Source organism: Taudactylus pleione, unplaced genomic scaffold, assembly GCF_031769625.1.
Source record: "Taudactylus pleione unplaced genomic scaffold, aTauple2 ptg000012l, whole genome shotgun sequence".
Classification (NCBI taxonomy): domain Eukaryota; kingdom Metazoa; phylum Chordata; class Amphibia; order Anura; family Myobatrachidae; genus Taudactylus; species Taudactylus pleione.
Genome location: NW_028284415.1, coordinates 2,437,038 through 2,456,532, shown reverse-complemented (window position 1 = coordinate 2,456,532; position 19,495 = coordinate 2,437,038). Strand labels below are relative to the sequence as shown.

The 19,495-nt window shown below is 45.2% G+C and overlaps 1 protein-coding gene across 1 annotated transcript in view; it reads right to left on the bottom strand.

Moving 5' to 3' along the window:
• The window catches only part of APOH (apolipoprotein H), an 86,946-nt gene extending 68,709 nt beyond the window's left edge, over positions 1–18,237 (bottom strand). Inside the window, exons 1-2 of the mRNA XM_088468951.1 lie at positions 18,165–18,237; positions 17,867–17,923 (exon numbers count right to left, since the gene is read on the bottom strand). Coding sequence (XP_088325077.1) covers positions 17,867–17,923; positions 18,165–18,237 — 130 coding nt within the window. The remainder of the gene's footprint in view (positions 1–17,866; positions 17,924–18,164) is intronic.
• Between the last annotated feature and the right edge of the window lie 1,258 nt (positions 18,238–19,495).

The window sequence follows — 19,495 nt, the reverse complement described above, 5'->3', positions numbered from 1 at the left end:
GCTATTTAAAGTGACTGTTCGCTCTTTGCGGTCTGTTGACGCCTCCATGTCTGAACGAGCGAACAAAACATGCGGTCGTTATTTTGTTAAAAACGCCCCCTGGCCACTCGCATCATACGTCATCTCCGCTATGTATAAGATTAATCGAGTACATCGAAAGGCGTATGAACTGCTCGCTATTCTTGTGGTTGCATTTTCCTACCGCAATCATGCGAGCAGTTCAGACTAAAAGACAACCAACTGATGTGGTCGATGACGCTGCTTTGTTAATTATGCACACCCTTAAAACGCCCGTTTTGACCTTTTGGCACGCCTGCGTTCGGAATTCCACTCCCCGTTTTCAAGCACCTTCCCCTGTTACCACCCACATATGCCTCACCCTGTCACTCAAATTAGCAGGCATTCGCTATTTTGCGAGCACACGATTTCCGACAGCACTGACTGGTTCGCGCATGCGTATTACAACCCATACGCATGCGCAGATGTGCGAACATCGCTCGGAACGAACGAGCGGCCGCTTACGAGCGGCTCTGAATCAGGCCCAGAGTTACAGAGCACTTTACATATACATTAGGGACCTGTGAGAAGGGTATAATTCACTAACAGGGTCCTACAGGAGCTTCTAAGCACTGTCTACACTGCCTAATCCTATTGAGTGGCTGAGTGTGTGGACTTTTCCTTTTTTTAACTATATTTAAATTTTTTTAATTTGACTATTTTGTATGAATCTTATATGTTGTGTCGTAAGTGTGTAATTTGTATACCAGTATCAGGCCATCACAACATACATTTCTAATTTTTATTTAACTATAAGATCTACAATTATTTCTATGGGGCATATCAGGTTTCAGACCCAATAATTAGAATTTCTTATCGCCACTATTTGCGGCAATAAGAAGTGAACTTTCCCCCAAATGTACAAAAAAATCACCTGCAGGAACAGGGGCTCCAAAAGGAGCTCGTCCCTGAGATGTGTAAAGAAGGGAAATGATTGCAAAATGAATAATTTCCCTTCTATATCCGGGACGTCCTGCGCATGCACTGTCAGCAGACCACGCATGTGCGGAGGCCATTTCTGAGGTGGCCTCTCCCTGTAATTTTTGGCCATAGGCTACTATAGGATAACGCCATCTGGAGATGCCGTTATCCTATCGGGGCAAGCTCCGAAATGTGAAAGGTTCATCTGACAGCTTCACAGCCCCATAGAAACATATGGGGGCTGCAGCTGCTGTCGGAAATCGAAGAACCCTCATACATTCAAGGGATCCTTAATAGTTTGGGGTAGTTCCCAAAAACTAGTGTATTCGGGGAATATCCTCCAAATATTATTTGAAAAGTAAGCCCCTACATCATTTGATAAACTACTCATAATTTACCTATTTAGGGGTCTATTTACTAAGCTGTGTTAGGAGATAAAGTGAACGGTGATAAGGTACCAGACAACCAGCTCCTACCTGCCATTTTTCAAACACAACCTGTGACATGGCAGTTAGGAGCTGATTGGCTGGTACCTTATCACACTTCACTTTATCTCCTAACACAGCTTAGTAAATAGACCCCTTAGTGTTATATTAGTTTATTTTTAAGCATATCCCTCTAAATTTGTACTCTATTAGCAGAAGTAGTTCTGGTTATGCACTAGGAACTTATACCCCTTTTCCAACAAAAATCCTGGGTCTGACACGGGATTTGGAACACGGTTCCAAGCCGGGTCAGATGCGGGATTTACTCCTTCTCCATTACGGCATTGACCTGGTCGATTCCGTTCACACTGCACCCGGGTGCTGTGCTGGCGCTTGGCGATGACGTCATCACTAAGTCCCGGAAACCCCACCCTGAATGCCGGACCGGAGCGAACCGGGCACCAGGGGAGGGGGTCCTTCGTGGTGGGGGCAGTCATTTGGGAGGCTGTCTGTGACAGCTGTCACTGGGCAGAGAGAGATTACAGCCTCCTAGGACCCTTTTCCTCTGAGCCGCTGCCCGGGTTGACACGGCAATAACCAAGGTATTTTGGGCAGTGGAAAAGAGGTATTAGATTACAATTACAATGCTGACGTCTGTATTCAAGCAGTGAAGTGACTACTATCCAATGGGTGGGGATGCCAAGCTGAGTCTTTGCCTCAGGTGACAGAAAGCCTAGCTTCCACCATGTGTGCGTATATACTGTGTGTGTATATATACATTATATATATATATATATATATATAAAGATATACATACATGAGGCAAACTAAGGCGGCACTCAGGAGCACAGGCCACAACACCTGTGTAGACCACACCCACACACTGGTCACACCGCCCTGGCGACACACATTAGGCCCTTCATAAATTTCAGCTCCAGGCCCATGTGGACATTAATCTGGCACTGGTTAGCGCTATTATAGATAGCGCTGATCTCACTGCATGATTTGTATACAGTCAGCAACACTCTGCTTCAAGTGAGTGGCTCTAGTTGAAGAATTCAATAACATTATTATGGTTGTACCATTTTTGCTACCCAGCAGGCTATGCGGCTGGGGGTGGCACCTAGTGTTAATTGTTTGGGCTATATAGTCTGGCTATTATGGTGATGGTGTATATTCTGCACTTGGCTGTTTATCAGAATCTGGTTACATGGTTGCTGAGGTCTTGATAAAGATCCTGGATTGGGATCGAAACGTCGACTGGACTGAACCCTTGTATCTTGCTGCTATGGGTATTTCAAATCCTGTTTTTTGCTTACATAAAAAAGTTTTTTTCATATATTTGGTGAGTGCCGATTAATTTCTCTGTATGTATATATATATATATATATATATATATATATATATATATATATATATATATATATATATATGGGGTGGTGCTATGCCAGTGCAGGTGGTGTGCCAGATACATGGCCCGCAGGTGAGGGGGTTCAGTGATGCCTATTCATCTGCTCTTCTGAGGGGATGCGGTCAGAATGCCGACCGCTGGGATTCCGGTGGTCAGAATGCCAATGCCAGAATCACGACACATGACAGAATACTGGCGTCAGCAACCCGACCGCCAGAATCCCGAGGGTAAGTACTGGGGTTAGGGGAAGGGTTAAGGAATGGGGTTAGGCACTAGGGGGAGGGTTAGGCTTTGGGGGGTGGGAGGGTTAGGGTTAGGTTGCGGGGGGTGTGGGTTTTAGGTTTAGGCTGCAGGGTGGGAGGGTTAGGTTTAGGCACTAGGTGGGGGAGGTTAGGTTTAAGCACTAGGTGGGGGAGGTTAGGTTTAGGCACCGAAGAGGGTGGGTTAGGGGTAGGGTTAGGCTTACTTTCCTGGGGGCGTCAGCATTCTAACCTGGTCGGGATTCTGACTGCCGGGATCCCGAGCATCGGCATCCCATACCTAACCCCTTCCAAGTAGATGTGGGCCCAGTGCAGTGGGCTTCATTGCACAATAGATAATTCATAAACATCATGTGCAAATTAGATAAAGATAGGTCATACAGGAAAAATACAGATGGCTCTTAACACTGTGACTATCGAGTTAAATTTGAACAGGTTGGATTATGAGTTTCATTTCATATAGAGGTGCAGTGTGAGTGCAAAGTGAACATAGCTGGAGGCAGCTACTATCAGGACTCTGCATGACTGAGGGGCTGATTCTCATCTCATGCAGCGCATGTGTGGATGTGACTTTACGCATTTTTGCTCATGTCTGTCCTGTTCTGAGTTGGATGAGCCTTTGCTGGATCTCTTTCCGTGAAATGGGTGTTTCAGGGTCGGAACTGGGCAGTGACAATGTGATCGCACTGAATTCTGACTTGTGGGAGTGACATGTGACTCTCATGGGAGTGTTGTGGGCATGTAGCTAAAGTACCATGCTCAGGGCCGGATTAAGGGAGGGGCGACAGGGACGGTCGTCCCTGGGCCCCCACACCCGGCGGGGCCCCCACTAGCAGCGGTGCGCTGTCTGCACCCGCCACTAGTGACCCCTCCGCTAGTGTAGTGTAGAGTGCGTAGTGAGCGCAGTCTACACTACACAGTGACATACACACAGCCGCTGGCGGCAGCTGTGTGTATGTTACAGCAGCCGATGAGAGTCAGACAAACTCTCATTGGCTGCTGCACAACGGAGGGAGCCGGCCGGAGCTCCCCCCCGCATCTGCTGATAATGGGAGAGACGTCATGACGCTGATGTCTCTCCCATAGTGCACTCGGAGCAGGCAGCGGCGGCCGCATCAGGCGTGGACATTCAGGTAAGTGGTGATTTTTTTGTTTTGTTTGTGTGTGCATAGGGGAGGGGGCCGCTACAGAGGTCACTGCATGGGGGGACAGCTACAGGGGACACTGCATAGGGGAGGGGGCCGCTACAGAGGTCACTGCATGGGGTGCAGCTACAGGGGACACTGCATAGGGGAGGGGGCCACTACAGAGGTCACTGCATAGGGGAGGGGGCCGCTACAGAGGTCACTGCATGGGGGGACAGCTACAGGGGACACTGCATAGGGGAGGGGGCCGCTACAGAGGTCACTGCATAGGGGAGGGGGCCGCTATAGAGGTCACTGCATGGTGGGGGGCAGCTACAGGGGACACTGCATAGGTGGAGGGGGCCGCTACAGAGGTCACTGCATAGGGGGGGCAGCTACAGGGGACTGCATAGGGGAGGGGGCCACTACAGAGGGCACTGCATAGGGGGGCCCCTATAGGAGTCACTGTATAGGGGGCCGCTTCATGGGGGCGTTTTCTAGGGTCAATGCATAGTGGGGACAACTACTGGCCCCACTGTATAGGGGGGGACTACTACTGGGGGCAATGCATAGGGGGGCACTACTGGGGGCAATAGGTGAGGACCACTACTGGGTCTGGGGGCACTTTATAAGGGGCACTACTGGGGGCACTGTATAGGGGTACCACTACTAGGGGCATTATATAAGGGGCACTGCATAGGGGGACCACTACTGGGGGAACTGCATATGGGGAACCATTACTGGGGGCACTGCATAGGGGGGACCACTACTGGGTCTGGGGGCAGTATATAAGGGGCATTACTGGGGGCACTGTATCGGGGGACCACTACTGGGGGCATTATATAAGGGGCACTGCATATGGGGCATTACTACAGTGGGCACTGCATAAGGGGCACTGCTACTGGGGACATTGCATAAGGGGCCCCCACAAGTTTGTTGCCCAGGGGCCCCCACAGACCTTATTCCGGCCCTGGCCATGCTATTCCGAGGCATGTGTATGGAGAAGGGAAGGCTATTTCTGACGGATCTTTTGCACCTAGCTGTACAGAATCTAGCATTAGCATAGGATAGTAAATCTGGCTACCGTGTCTACTGCAAATACAGCCACTTTACGTGTAACTCAGAATCAGCCCCTGAATGAAAAATGTCCTAGTCAATGCATGAAATATTCAAGAATCAGTACATACGTACATCATTAATCTCACAACAGGTATTAACACCCTAATGTAACACACATGCAATGCAAATATTTATAGTATTTTATATAAGGGATGGGTAGGGGCCATTTCAGTTGCTGCTTCAGATAACTGAGTCCAATGCCCCCCTGTAATAGTAGTCTAGTAGCTAAAGAAATAACTTGCAATTGATGAAACAAAGAAGACCACTGAAGTGTTGCAATCAAAGCACTGTGGTAGGCCGTACCTTTTCCTGCTGCAGCATAATTAAGTAGACAGAGCAGACCGATCAGGATTGATGATCGTAACATTGTCCCAAGAGCTGAGCGGCAGGTGCCCTGAACTGCAGTATGGTCATTGACTTTTTAAACACTTTGCTTTAAATATTAACCAGATATCTTGACAGTAACTGTTGCCTAATGACACAAGAGGTTACGTTTCAGTAAAACATTTAATTATTAAGCTGCTTGGCATGAACTATACAGAATAAACAGTCCCAAAACAGAAATTACTTGCGAAATTTAAATATAATTCAAACAAACTGCAAATCTTCCATAGAATGAAGAAATAAGTACATAAAAGTAACAGGGCTGCAGGTTTGGTATATGCATGTATATGCATATGCATGTAATTACGTACAGTATGCTGGGCTAAAGCTGGGTACACACTGGAGTGATGTCGTTATGTTTTGGCCAAATCGTAACGACATATCGTGCAGTGTGTATGCACAATGTGCGCGCTCCCGCGGTCGCCAGACTGAGGTGGGCCGGAGGAGGCGGAACTGGTTCCTGTCTCCTTTGGCCCACTTTAACCCCATTGGGTGTGGGGGCCCTTTACGTGTGGGGGACCAGGGACGACCGTCCCTGTCGCCCCCCCGTTAATCCGGCCCTGCTTACAGGGCGCCAAGTTATATCTGGACCCCAACACATGTGGTTCATAAGCTCTTTCTAAATAAAAGTCTAGGTAACAGACTTTGGAAGATTATACCTACTCTAGTACGTCCTGACCAGGCAATAAACATAGAAAAATCATTTACCTGTTTCACATATTAAATTCTCAATCCTGCTCTGGAGATGGATCCAGATGCCATGAAAGCATTTCACAGAGTAACCTGGCCATACTTTAAAAAAAAGACCCCTCCACCATATGTGTCTGTCAACTTTGTTAGAGGGTCTATTTATTAAGCCTAAAACCATATGGACACAGATATAACAGATAATGAACATAATTCTCAATAGGGACTGTTGTCTGGGCCAATTTATGATGCACCACAAAGCTTTTTTTTTTTTTTTTTTTGTTCTTGGCCCCATTAGCTGTAGCCAGCTGAAGATGGTGAGAGCATCCCCAGAGAGTATTGGCACTCATGTGCTGTGAGAAAGCTGGGTCAGAACAGAAAGCATACCTCCCAACATTTGAATCGGGACTTCCGCACGCCGGAGGCGTGGACGCCCAAAAAGGGTGTGTGGCCTGATAGTAAAGTGGGCCAATGACACCCCCCCATTTACATCACCAAGGGGCGTGCCCAGCATCTCCGAGATGCTGGGCTGCCCCTGGGCTTCCCCCCGTACCGCGTGAATAGATGGTGTGCACATAGCATCTATTCTCGCTCTGCATACCCGCTGCTCTGCTATGCTTCCCTCAGCTTCCCCACCACCTCGGGCCACTGCGGTCCGCGGGTGGGACAGCGGGACAGTCCAAGAAAAATGGGACTGTCCTGCTGAATGCGGGACAGTTGGGAGGTATGTGAAAGTAATATGATAAAATCTATCAAATTTACTTTACACTCTTCTCTGGGACACCTCTCAGACCTCTGGCAAAGCTCTTAAAGGTCTCTCTGTCCTGGCAATGATTTTTAATAGTTGTGAAAAATCATTCCTTATTATTATTTATTAATATTATTATTATTATTATTATTATTATCCTATATTTATACGGCGCCACAAGTGTTTTCCGCAGTGCCTTACCAATTACGTAAACAAGTGAACCAGAAACCAGTGACTTACAGTACAATACACTGCAGGACAAGGAAATGGTGTATGCACATTACTGCATTAGCAATCATAACACTCAAAATAAGAAGCAGGGAGTCAGCAATCAAGTGTGGGGAGAAAGGAGTGGAAGAATATATAAGGTGAAAAACACATGAGTGAAGATGGCCCTGCTCGTTAGAACTTACATTCTAAAGGGGAGGGGCAAACAAAAAGGCGTGACACATATGGGGTAGATAGGGAGGAAAGAGCATGTAGTGCAGGGATAGGAAACCTTTTTTCTACCGAGGGCCATTTTGATATATATAAAATTATTAGCGGGCCTGGTGTAGACCACGCCCCCTCCGTGTGATGTCACATTAGGTGGGGCCGCAATCACCAGTGATTACAGCAATGAAGTAATGTGTCTTATCACTGCGATATGTGGCAAAAACAAATTGTACTTTGAAGCCCCACTGCTATCAATGATAATAGATCCCTGAATATCTTATACTGTAACCCTCCACCCTGGGAGCTAATCAATGGTTTGCTTTACTTTTGTAGCTAACAAGGGCACCAGAGATGTCTGCTTTCTCCTCTGATTTTACATTAATGGTGGGACCATTTGCTTGCAGTATTGATGCAAATTCAGATGTTACCATAATCAATGTTGGCACTCAAAGGCATAAGGTAAAGCTGTATGCCAATGAAGTATTAGATATTAGGGACCTCATTTACTAATGAGTTTTATCACCAAAACAAGTGATAAATTTCACTGTGTATGATAAATGGTGCTCCAGCCAATCAGCTCCCAACTGTCAACTTTTAGAAAAATGACAGTTGGGAGCTGATTGGCTGGAACACCATTTATCATACACCGTGATATTTATCACTCGTTTTGGTGATAAAAGCTGTTAGCAAATGGGGGCCTACATCTCAGTCACCTGACATCTTCCCAAATTTACTCCAAGGAATCTTATCGTGCAGCAATATATGAAACTTCAAAATAAACAGTATAATTTTAGCTGGCAATCCTACAAATGAAAATATGTGGCTGTTAAAAGGTGAATTAAATAATTTACCATTTAAATACAGTTTAACTAGGACATGGAAGAGCAGACATTTTTGTATGGTCCTCACAGATACTGCAATTTTTAGATAGCTGTATTAGCCTTTTGTTAGTTAAAAAAAAAAACAACAACAGTTAATTCAAACAAGCATGATTATTATTTATTTATTTATATGGCGCCACAAGTGTTCCGCAGCGCCTTACAAAGTGCATAAACAAAAAAGTGACAAGTGACTTACAGTACAATACAATACAATGCAGGACAAGGACATGGATAATATACATTGCTACATTGGTGACCATAACACCCAAATAAGCAACAGAGAATAAGCAACCAAGTGTTAGGTGTCCTAGTGGGGAGTAAGAAGTAGATGAAAGTAAAGTAAGGAGAAGCACAAGAGGGTAGATGGCCCTGCTTCCAAGAGCTTACATTCTAATGGGGAGGGGCAGACAAACAGACATGATACAGATGGGGTAGACAGGGAGGAAGGAGCATGTAGCAGCAAGTTAGGATGAGAGCTGGAAGGCTTTGATGAAGTAGTGGGTCTCGAGAGCCTGTTTGAAGGATTGTAGCATCACACAATACATTAAAAAAGAGTCATATCTATGTTGGGGCAGCAGGGGCAGTGCCCCAGCCACAAGGGGACCCCAATAGACAGCACTTTAAAATCCTTAGCCAGCGTCCTTGCATAGTCGCTCCAGATGTGACCCTGCCAAGCTGGGCTTTCCCTGACATGGTCACATCTATATGTGTCAAAGACATCTGTGGCATCTGCTGGAAGGTAATCTCCAGCAGCCGCCAGGTTTAGCCCACCCGGCCGGTCTTACGGTTGTCGTGGCAACCTCCTTGCAGCCTCCTTCTGCTGGTTGTCTGGGGTAGAGAAGGGCAAAGAAGGATTGCCCACTAGTAGCTGCAGGAAGACAGTCTTCCTGCAGCCCAGGTTCAGGGAGATAAGGGAAGCTGTGGGACATCTGAGATAGGAGATCCTGATTGGATTGCACACCATACTGGGCTGTCTGCCCCACCTTTCCCTGCTCTCTCTCCATCCTAGCCAGTAGTCATACCCCTGCTGCTGGCTGAACTTCTTGCAGGTCTACTTTTTGTGTTGCTTGTTGTCACTAAACTGACCATGACATCACTCCCAGGTGGCTGGAGCAGAAGGAGAAGATCCATTTTGCACATGTGCAGCACGGATTTCCTCCATAACAGACCGGGGATGCAGTGCGATGGCATGGTTGCATAGGATGCGACCGTGTCAACTAAAGCCCAGCTGTGATTTATAGTTGGCTTTAATAGTTTTGTTGTTTACTGTGATGATATTGTGTGTAGTTTAATAGTTATCATGATACATTGTATGTAGATGGATATTACTGTATATATTTGAGTAGGATGAAGACTGTAAAGCAGTGGCGTAAGTTCAGCCCAGACGCCCAGATGCAAGTTATAATTTGGTGCCCCCCTGTCACAGCTGCTGACGCTGTAATGTAGCAATTCGCATGCAGACAGGCTATAGATAGACAAAGGCAGCAGCTGATTGTCTGACATGGAGCTCTCCACTAGTGTATGGTGGCTTCTCAGGTGCCGGAAAGAGGTGCCGTATATTGGGCGGCCGTGACGGTACACTCCAGGGACAATTGTTACAGCCCTAAGTGAGGTGAATATGTTGTGGACAAGGGGCCCCTTCAGAGCTGGAGCCTGGCGGCAGGCGCCTCCATTGTCTCCCATAGTTCTGCCCCTGCTGTAGAGCACTACTGCACAGTCTCCATGATGTTCCTTCAGGGAGGCATCCAGTATATTACCAATAAAGTCTCCGTTTGGTCCTCTGTGCATGTGTAGCGCCATCTTTTTACTGTGCTAGAACGCCACAGTGAAACATGGACGTATTACACTTAGCTTGGTAAAACCCTGTATTATACTGCATCCCACACACTATTCACCGCTTGTATCCTGCACCACTACCAACACTGGCTAGTGATCTGTATGATCCACTCAAGCTCCGCTGTATGCTGAGTGCTTGTTACATGCATAACTGTGAGTACGGCTGTACATTCATGTTAGTGCTAAATAAGTACTGGGCTGTTTTGAATTAGGAGATCCGCTGGTGTGTAATACAACTCTGCCATTTCACTGCCAGCAGTACACTAATATTTCAATAAAGTCAATTTATAGAAAATCAGACTGTAATGGTTTTATAGATATGAATCTTAAAATCTCAAAAGGTTTCTGCCATGCAGTCCCCCCAACCCCTCCCCTGCCCTCCCCTCACCATGTAGCTCCTTTTAAACTTATATGGATGCACAGACGGATACTTATCTAGATTTCTATACAGCATTCCAGCAATCCCGGCAATTATTGGAATCGTTCCTCTTTACTATTAGCCAGCTCATACTAGATTATACTAAAAACATTTATTTCCGGTGGGGTGGTAGGGAAGTAGGATACCTGCTAATATACATATTGGTAGCTGCTCAATCACCTTAGTAATAACTGGTGCATGAAAGGGAGGGGTTATTCTATACAAGTTACAACAAAGGGTATACCCCAGCACTCGGAATGATATCAGCAATAAGATTTGAAAAACCATATGGTAGTAGATAATTCAGAGATCTCGGCTACATATGTTTGCAAAAATATGGATAAGCCTCCAGGCTATGTCACAGCTTCTCTTATTAGTGGAGTTCCCTAATTCTAAGTCTGGGGCGCAGAACCCCAAAAAGCCGGCAAAGACCAGCCACCCCAAGGGCAGTACACCTGTGAGAGGTATTAGTAAGCCAGCCCAACAGAACTACAGGAAGTCTTCTTATAAGGGCTGCTGGTTGTCGATTGGTTGCTGACATAAAGTGATCCAGAGCAGGGACCGCATTGATGGTGCAGTGATCAGCTGATCTGTCAAAGAATGGCGGCGCCCTGTGACCGAAGCTGGCGTGATCTACTCACTGGAGTATGCCAGCATGATTCGCTAATTCACCATGCTGGCGCTGGTGAGTGACAGTGCTGAACGCTGTGATAGAGGACTGAAGTGGGCGGATGTTCGAAGTCTTCCGTAGCAGGAAAGACCACAATGCCCTGGGAAGGTAAAGACCAGATTTTAGTCTGCAGGGCTGAGCTGTGACACTGAGTCTGAAACAGAATGCACTTTGTTTGAATGCAGATCACTGAAAACTGCCAGATGCACTTTGTAAGCAAAAATCACTGAAGGCTGAGTCAGATGCAGATGCACTAGATGCACTTTGTAAGCTGTTAGATATTAATCGCTTTGTTCCTTGGTCTGTCTGCGTTTAGTTGACACTATAGGACCCGCCGTCTCTGTTGGTAAGGTGGCGTCAGTAGCGGTCCCAGATCTCCTATTGCCACAAATGGTGTTATGAAACTCCTCTGGTTAGTAGGACGTAGAACTAATTCTTTATGGCAGCAATGCGATTCGCCCAAGCCTTTGGACTTTTTCAAGCTTATTTAAGCTTATATAAGGGTGGTAAAGTCTCTGCGGCCTACGGATTGTCCAGTCGATATGTGGATTGTGTTGAAGCCATGGAAACCGAACGACAATTGGATTGAAAGCTTTAGAAATAATTAAAAAGGATAAAGTTTTGAAATGGAGTACACCCAACATGTGTGTCACAGGAAGAGTATGTTGTGTGATAGTACGCCCAGGGATATGTCTGCCATTGGCTGCTGTGAGTTATTGTAGATGGGATTGGAAGTAGCAGTTAACAGAATGACCAAGGGCTCTATTTACTACAATCTGCATATTGAATGCGGATTGTAGTGTGATATTACCGAGTGAATTCGCATTGCGAATTCAGGTAATATCACAGGGATTTACTATAAATCCCTTGCAGGGACAGAGCTTGCGATAAAGCTCTGTCCCTGCGGATCCCATCCGCACTCTAGTCGCGGTATTTTCGGAAAAAATACCGCGACTAAGAGCACGTGCATGCGCCGACCGACCACCGCTACTACCCCCCCCACCGATGCTAAGCCCCGCCCCCGGCGCTAAGCCCCGCCCCCCGCGATCGCGGAGCCCCGCGACCCCCCCTCCCTTCATTACACTTACCTGCATCCTCCTGGCCTCCGGTGGTCTTCTCCGGGCTTCCCGATCAGGTGATCTCCCATACTGCACTGGGGCCCAATCACCTGATGACCGGGCCCCAGTGCACTGTGGGAGACCAGCTGACTGGAGAAGAGCCATCACCGGAGCCCCGATCACCGGTCCCTGGATTCAGGTAAGTGAAAAAAAAAATGTTTAATTTTTTTTTTCTTTTTTTTACAGCAATCAGCTTGCGGTCTCTTTAAACCACATAGCTGATTACTGGTACCGGCTCCCGCCTCTGCTCTCCCCGTTAGAGCAGAGTGGGAGCCCGGTAACCGGGGGAGACCCTGGATAACGTCACCTCCAGGTGGCGTTATTATCACAGGGCTTCCCCCGGTATTTTTTTACAATTTATTTTTAGTAACTTGCACACAGATCACATTTCCCATTACAGTTATGGGAAATGCGATCTGCTTTACTAAAAATAAGTGATACTGGGGGTTGGAGTAGAATTTTACTAATTCTACTCCAATTGCCCTGTAATAAATACAGGTGAAACTAAAATAATGTGAAAAGGGTGTGAAAACACCCTTTTTCACTTTATTTTAGTAAAAATAATGTTAATAAATAGAGCAGTATTTAACCAACTTAGCTGTCATAAAATTTCCTTTGGCTCCTGAGTTGAAGTGAACCGGAAGATATACAGAGCCACGAGGCTTCAAGGTAGCATTAATGACAGATGTATTTTTGTGGATAGTGAGAAGACACTCCTACACTGACCTCTCCACTTTCTGTTAGGAGTGGGCATTTTCCAACTTTTTGGGAAAGGGGCCCAGCATGTGCCCAGTGTTATGCAAACTGGATACTATAAATGACAGCTATGGGAATCAGGAACATAGTGAAGTTTAACTGTTTTAGTGTAACTGCATCCGTCTCTGAATCAGGCCCTGCATTCTTAGCGTCCCATGAGACAGGATGACCTGTTGCTTCTAGTAGACCAAAAACTATGAGGCAGATTCTGAGTCAGATTGATCTCTTTGTATGTATGCAAATAGCGTGTTTTAGCATACAATGCATGAACAGATGTGAATTTATACACTTTTGAGTATCTCCATCTAATTCTGTGCCGGATCTTTTCTGTGAAATGGGCATTTCAGAGTGGGAACTGGGCAGTGACAATGTGATTGCACGGAGCAATGTGGGTGTGTCATGGGAGTGCTGTGGGCGTGTCATTGGAGTGCTGTGGATGTGTCATTGGAGTGCTGTGGATGTGTCATTGGAGTGCTGTGGGCGTGTCATGGGAGCACTGTGGGTGTGTCATGGGAGTGCTGTGGGCGTGTCATTGGAGTGCTGTGGATGTGTCATTGGAGTGCTGTGGATGTGTCATTGGAGTGCTGTGGGCGTGTCATGGGAGCACTGTGGGCGTGTCATGGGAGTGCTGTGGGCGTGGGGCCAAAGTTCTGTACTATTCATGCATTCGGGGGAGGGAAGCCTGTTTCTGACGGATCTCTAGCACCTAGCATGGGGCTGGTGCAAGTGCCGATACTAATGATGATGACTGTGGCTGTCTACTGTATATGAATTTTTAAACATTTCTCATTACATTTTCCTTTCCTTGTATGGCATAAGGCTAGTTACATGGTTATTTCCAATGGGTTACCTTCCTTTAGAAGTTCTGTTCTAAATTGCAAAAGTATGCAATGACGTAATGACAGGAGCAAACTGTTTACTGTTTGTCTGGCATAAGATAGAGTGGACTTCCAGTAGAACAGATACTGTACCCCATCACTGACTGATGTATGAGTCAGAGGTTTGTGTAATTTTCTGGAGCATCTGGAGTCTGCAGAATAACAATATATACTGCAGGCAGCAGAAAAACATGCTGTGCCATCAATCACAATGAAGGGTTTTGTTTTCTGAGAGTCTGCAAACACACAGCAAAAAGAACACAGAGCTTCTTAACATCAGTTTTTTTTTTAGGAGAGCCAAGTTCCTGTTCATTGCCTTGGCAGGTTCTAAATTGAATTTCTTACTTGTGACGTTTGACAGCATTCTGCTGTGACACTCCAGGGGGCGTCCTGCTTTTTTCATACACGTTTAATTAAGATTACCTGAAGAAGACTGGACACAAAAAAGATGTCTGCATTAATTGGACAATCATCTTCTGTAGTGGGAGATGCTTGTGCCAAAAATGTTTATGAGGTGGCAAAAGGTTTGTCTGACTGAGAAATTACACAACTAGACTATAAGCTCTTGGGGAGAAATGTAATAGGGTCAGAGTTTTAAAAATGTGCGGGTATAGATCTATACTTGCACATTTTTAGAACTCACCCTATATGTAATGGCTGCGAGAACATGCAAACTCGTGTGTTTCTCACACCCCCGCAACCAGAGATGAGCCGTTTGGATTCCTTGGACTCTGAATCCGCCCGAACATTGGGAATCTGAGTAAATCCGAGCAGCGGTTCGGATCTTCCCATCTGACTCGGCTTCCACTTCAAGGCAAAACGTCATCCTCGCAGCGCCGTATTCTCGTTTGTTTTTGGATGCTATATAGGGCACCGCGGATGGGACTTGGCGCCATTTCCTTGTCAATCACACTAAAGTATGCTGCACTTAACTCTGCTGCATAGGCTGTGCTGCACACTCACAAGTACCTGTACTGCTTAATCAATGTGTATAGGGGGTGCACGCTGCTGTATGCTGTGCTGTATTCTGCTGTATTGGCTGTGCTGTATCCGTCAGTAAGACATTCACGTGCATATATAAGCCCTGTGACTCCACTCTACGCTGTTTGAATAGAGCTACGTCTGAGACATCAAAAAATAAATTCAATGGGCACGATTCTATTCAAAGCGATGTAAATAGCGCCGGGAGTGAGCTCCCGGAGCTATTCAATACACCGCGCTGCCAAGTCCGACTAATGATTTCTTCTCTCATCCCTCCGGGGATGAGAGAAGAAATCCGACAAAAGTCCCGGCACGAGGCTGTTTTCTGCCCTTCGCGTCTGGAAAACAGCCTCGCGCCGGGAAGTTAGGTCGGGGAATGCCTGTTATCGCGCCTAAACACCCTGTTTAAGGCGCGAGAACGAGCCTTCCTCGACCTAACATCGCGATGAATTGAATAGCTCCTGGAGCTATTTACATCGCGTTGAATGGAATCGTGCCTAAAAATTGTATTGTTTGTACTGTTTTGTGCGTGTTGTTTTGCTCACATGCATATATAAGCCCTGTGGCTCCAGTCCACTCAGGAATACAGCTGCGCCTTCAAAAACAGAAATTGTATTGTTTGTACTGTTTTGTGCGTGTTGTTTTGCTCACATGCATATATAAGCCCTGTGGCTCCAGTCCACTCAGGAATACAGCTGCGCCTTCAAAAACAGAAATTGTATTGTTTGTACTGTTTGGTGTGCTTTGTTCACATGCATATATAAGCCCTGGGGCTCCAGTCCACGCAGGAATAGAGCTGTGACAAAATAAATTAAAATAATTGTATTGTTTGTTCTGTTAGGTGCACTTAGTTCTTGTGCATCTATGAACCTTGTGCATCCAGCAGTTTAAGCCATGTGCCATGTTTGAAGTGGAACTGCCACATGTTTGTGATGCCCACTGCTGTCGCTTAGCTTAGTCACCCAGCTGGCTTGGTGCAACCTTTCAGCCTAAACTGGATGAAAACGATATTGTGATCAGTGAGGTGGTCAAAATTTACTGGAAATGAGTGGAAATTAATGTTATTGAGTTTAATGATACTCTAGGAAAAAAGGCTCAAATTATGGGATTTTAGCTTTTATTTTTAGATTTTTGGAAAAAAAATCCAAAACCGAAACCATTCTCGGCGGTTTGGTAAAACCAGAACTGGCCAACTAATTAGAACCAAAAGCGAAACCAGCAGAAGTGGTCCGGCACTCATCTCTACCAGCAACTTCCAGATGTTTTGCCATTGTGAGGATACAACTCGGCCAATGTAATAGAGTGCATCTTTTTAACTTGCACACCACTACTGACCTAAAACTCGTAAAAGAATAGACCTGCTTCAGGCTAGCAAGTATAGCCTGAGCAAGTCCGAGTTACACAGAAATATGCACAGATCCATGAGTCCTGTGCATGCTTCTGTGTTAAATAAACCTATAAAACAGTAAAAATAATAAAGAAAAATTACGTGGGGTCCCCCCCTAAAAGTACAACCAGCATTAAGCTGTTCTAAGTCAGTCCTGGTTGTGAAAATACAGGGGGAAAAAAACATAGGGTTCCCTTGTATTTTCTTTCCTTCAACATGCATCGGGCTCAGTGAGCCAGTCCTTGCTGTGGAAATACAGGGGACAAAATGAGTAGGGGTCCTCTGTATTTTCCACAACCAGCACCGGACTCCTTCTAGCAGGAGTATAATGCCACAGCCTTTCACTGGGTCCCCCGGCCAAAGCATTCAACACCTGACTGCTAGTCAGCCTAGGCCAGAGATCCCTGTGGAGTTGGGGATTCCCCAATAAAGGGGTTCCCCTCTCCAGGGCACCACAGGCCTGGGTTGATAGCCCGGGGCTATCCCTGGCACCCCTGGGCAGTGGGTCCTAGCAAGCCTCCCCAAGTACCAGCATGCGGGGAATTCATTACTGCTGGTACCTCTAGTTCACTTGCAAAATAAATATTAAAACAAATACATGGATACCAAAGGTTTTATTATTTTATTTCACATTCAAGCACTCATTTACTCACTCACACTCCAACATACTCACCTGCAATCCCTGTAGTTATTCACGTCCTCTTCTCCTTGTAGCATTCACGTAACCTGTAAAAAAACAATCCATACTCACATACCCCTGGGTCGTGTTTTCTACTGTCCATGTAGGCATCCATCGTCTTCAGAAAACAAAAAAACATGTAGCCAATGGACATGTACCGTCCTCTATAGACAGTACCCCATGAATGAGGGCTTAGCTACGGAATTCCCATAGAAATACATGGGCTTAGTGTTCATTGGCTGAGAGACGACTTTGACTGTGATAGCAATGTAATGGGATTTAAAGTTTAGTACATTAATGAATACTGAAATATTTACATTATAGTTACATGTCTATTTTGTAAGACTTCTTGGACCAGAAACAAGGCCACAGTTGATCAAAGTGTACATACAATGGACCCGGCTTGTTACTGGACATTTGTCTTGGGTTATTTGTGGTAAAAGTCTATAACGTCACAAACATTACTTTATATGTTGTTTTTTTTTAAAGAAACTTGACCCATACCTGATAGCTGAACAGGAAAATAACCTAATGTCAGATCCATTTACTGCTGAACATGAGACACAATGTCCATAGTTGCAGCTAGAGGCCTGATGAATATTTACCCGATTGACTTTACACCAAACATTTGCTTAAATGCAGTGTATTGATGTATGCTAAAAAGTTTTTTAAATAAATAAATAATTAATACCTGGCACTTCACAATGCTCAAACAATGTGACCCTGGCCGGATGACTTCTAGGTTGAGCTGTAAGCAATCAGGATATGAACATAAGATTGTTAACAAACAAATGAAAACATGGTGTCTGCCTAGCTTCAGCTTGAACACTTACCATTACTAAGTAAGTTCATTATTATCTAATGACATGTAGGTGTAACTCATGATTTTATAGTAGTGTATGCTGACATTTCTAAAATCACTCATCAGGTGGTGACCATGGGGAGGAGGGCATTTCTGTTGTTGACATTCACTTCTTCCACAAGCTCACCTGATAGAAGACAGTCAATGTCTATGAGGGACCACCACCATTGGCGCTGTGCTGCCTTGCACTCCTCAGCCATCTTTGCCTTCACTTTCTTGTTGATGTCTGAGAAGTGTTTCCCACATTGGGATTTAAAGTGGGTTATAATTGGGAACCAATGCATTCTCTTTAAAACAAAAAATTACATTATGACTTTATTGTCCCTGTCTCCCTCTTCTCCTGCTCCACCTCCCAGCACAGCCTCCTCTAACTCAGCCTCCTTATAACTCACCTCTGCATCTTCTCCTCTCACCCTCCATATAGATAAAATAACGAACAACACAAATAAGATACACAAGACACACAAACACAGGAAAATAAAACCCACACTAACATTACTGTCCACACAAGCACACCACAAATAAACACTGACAAGACAGAAAACAAAAATGCACAGCAAACAAAAATAAAACAAACTTTTACCAAAGACAAGACTACAGATAATAAGACAAAACAACTCTCAACAATCATAAATTAGCTCACCAAAAATCTCTCCAAACTTGTATCTCAAACCTCCAACTATCTCTAACACCCTCACAACGTGCTTGGGCAATTTGGGGCATTTATACATTTTATAAATACCATGTGGTATGTTAGACCAATAAAAAGCACACTAGAAAATGCTTACCTGTTTTTGTTTGGTTTTGGTTGGCTTTTCATTTCTATTTGGTGTCGGATTCCATCGGAAATTATAAATCCGTCTGATTTAGCGCCAGCAAGGACCAATCGACTACGCCAGCAGTTTTTAATTGACACTGGAAACCGATGGTTTGTAAATACACAACTTTTAGATAATAACAAGCCACCATTGCCTATCAGTTTGAAATTACATAAACCAATACTTAGTAAATATACCCCAGAAACTCAGATACACTGGTGAGTGGCAGTATCACTTGCATGTGCCCAAGGAAAGGTGCAAATATAGGGATGTGCGCTGACCCCCATGTTTTGGATCTGTACCTCCTACGTGTTTTTTGGTTTTGCGAAAAGCGCTCTTGCGTGTTTTTTTTTTTGGATCTGTATTTTGTTTAAAAAATTTATAAAAACTGCTGAAATCACATAATTTGCCATTTTTTTGTTCCTACAGTATTATTAACCTCAATAACATTCAATTCCACTCGTTTCCAGTCAATTTTGACCACCTCACAGCTTACAATATAGTTATCATCCAGTTTAGGCCAAGCTAGCACCAAGCTAGCTGGCTGACTAAGCGGCAGCAGTGGGCAGAACAAACACGTGGTAGTTCAACACTAAACATGGCACATAAGGAAACATATGTATTCATTAATTAAGAGGCC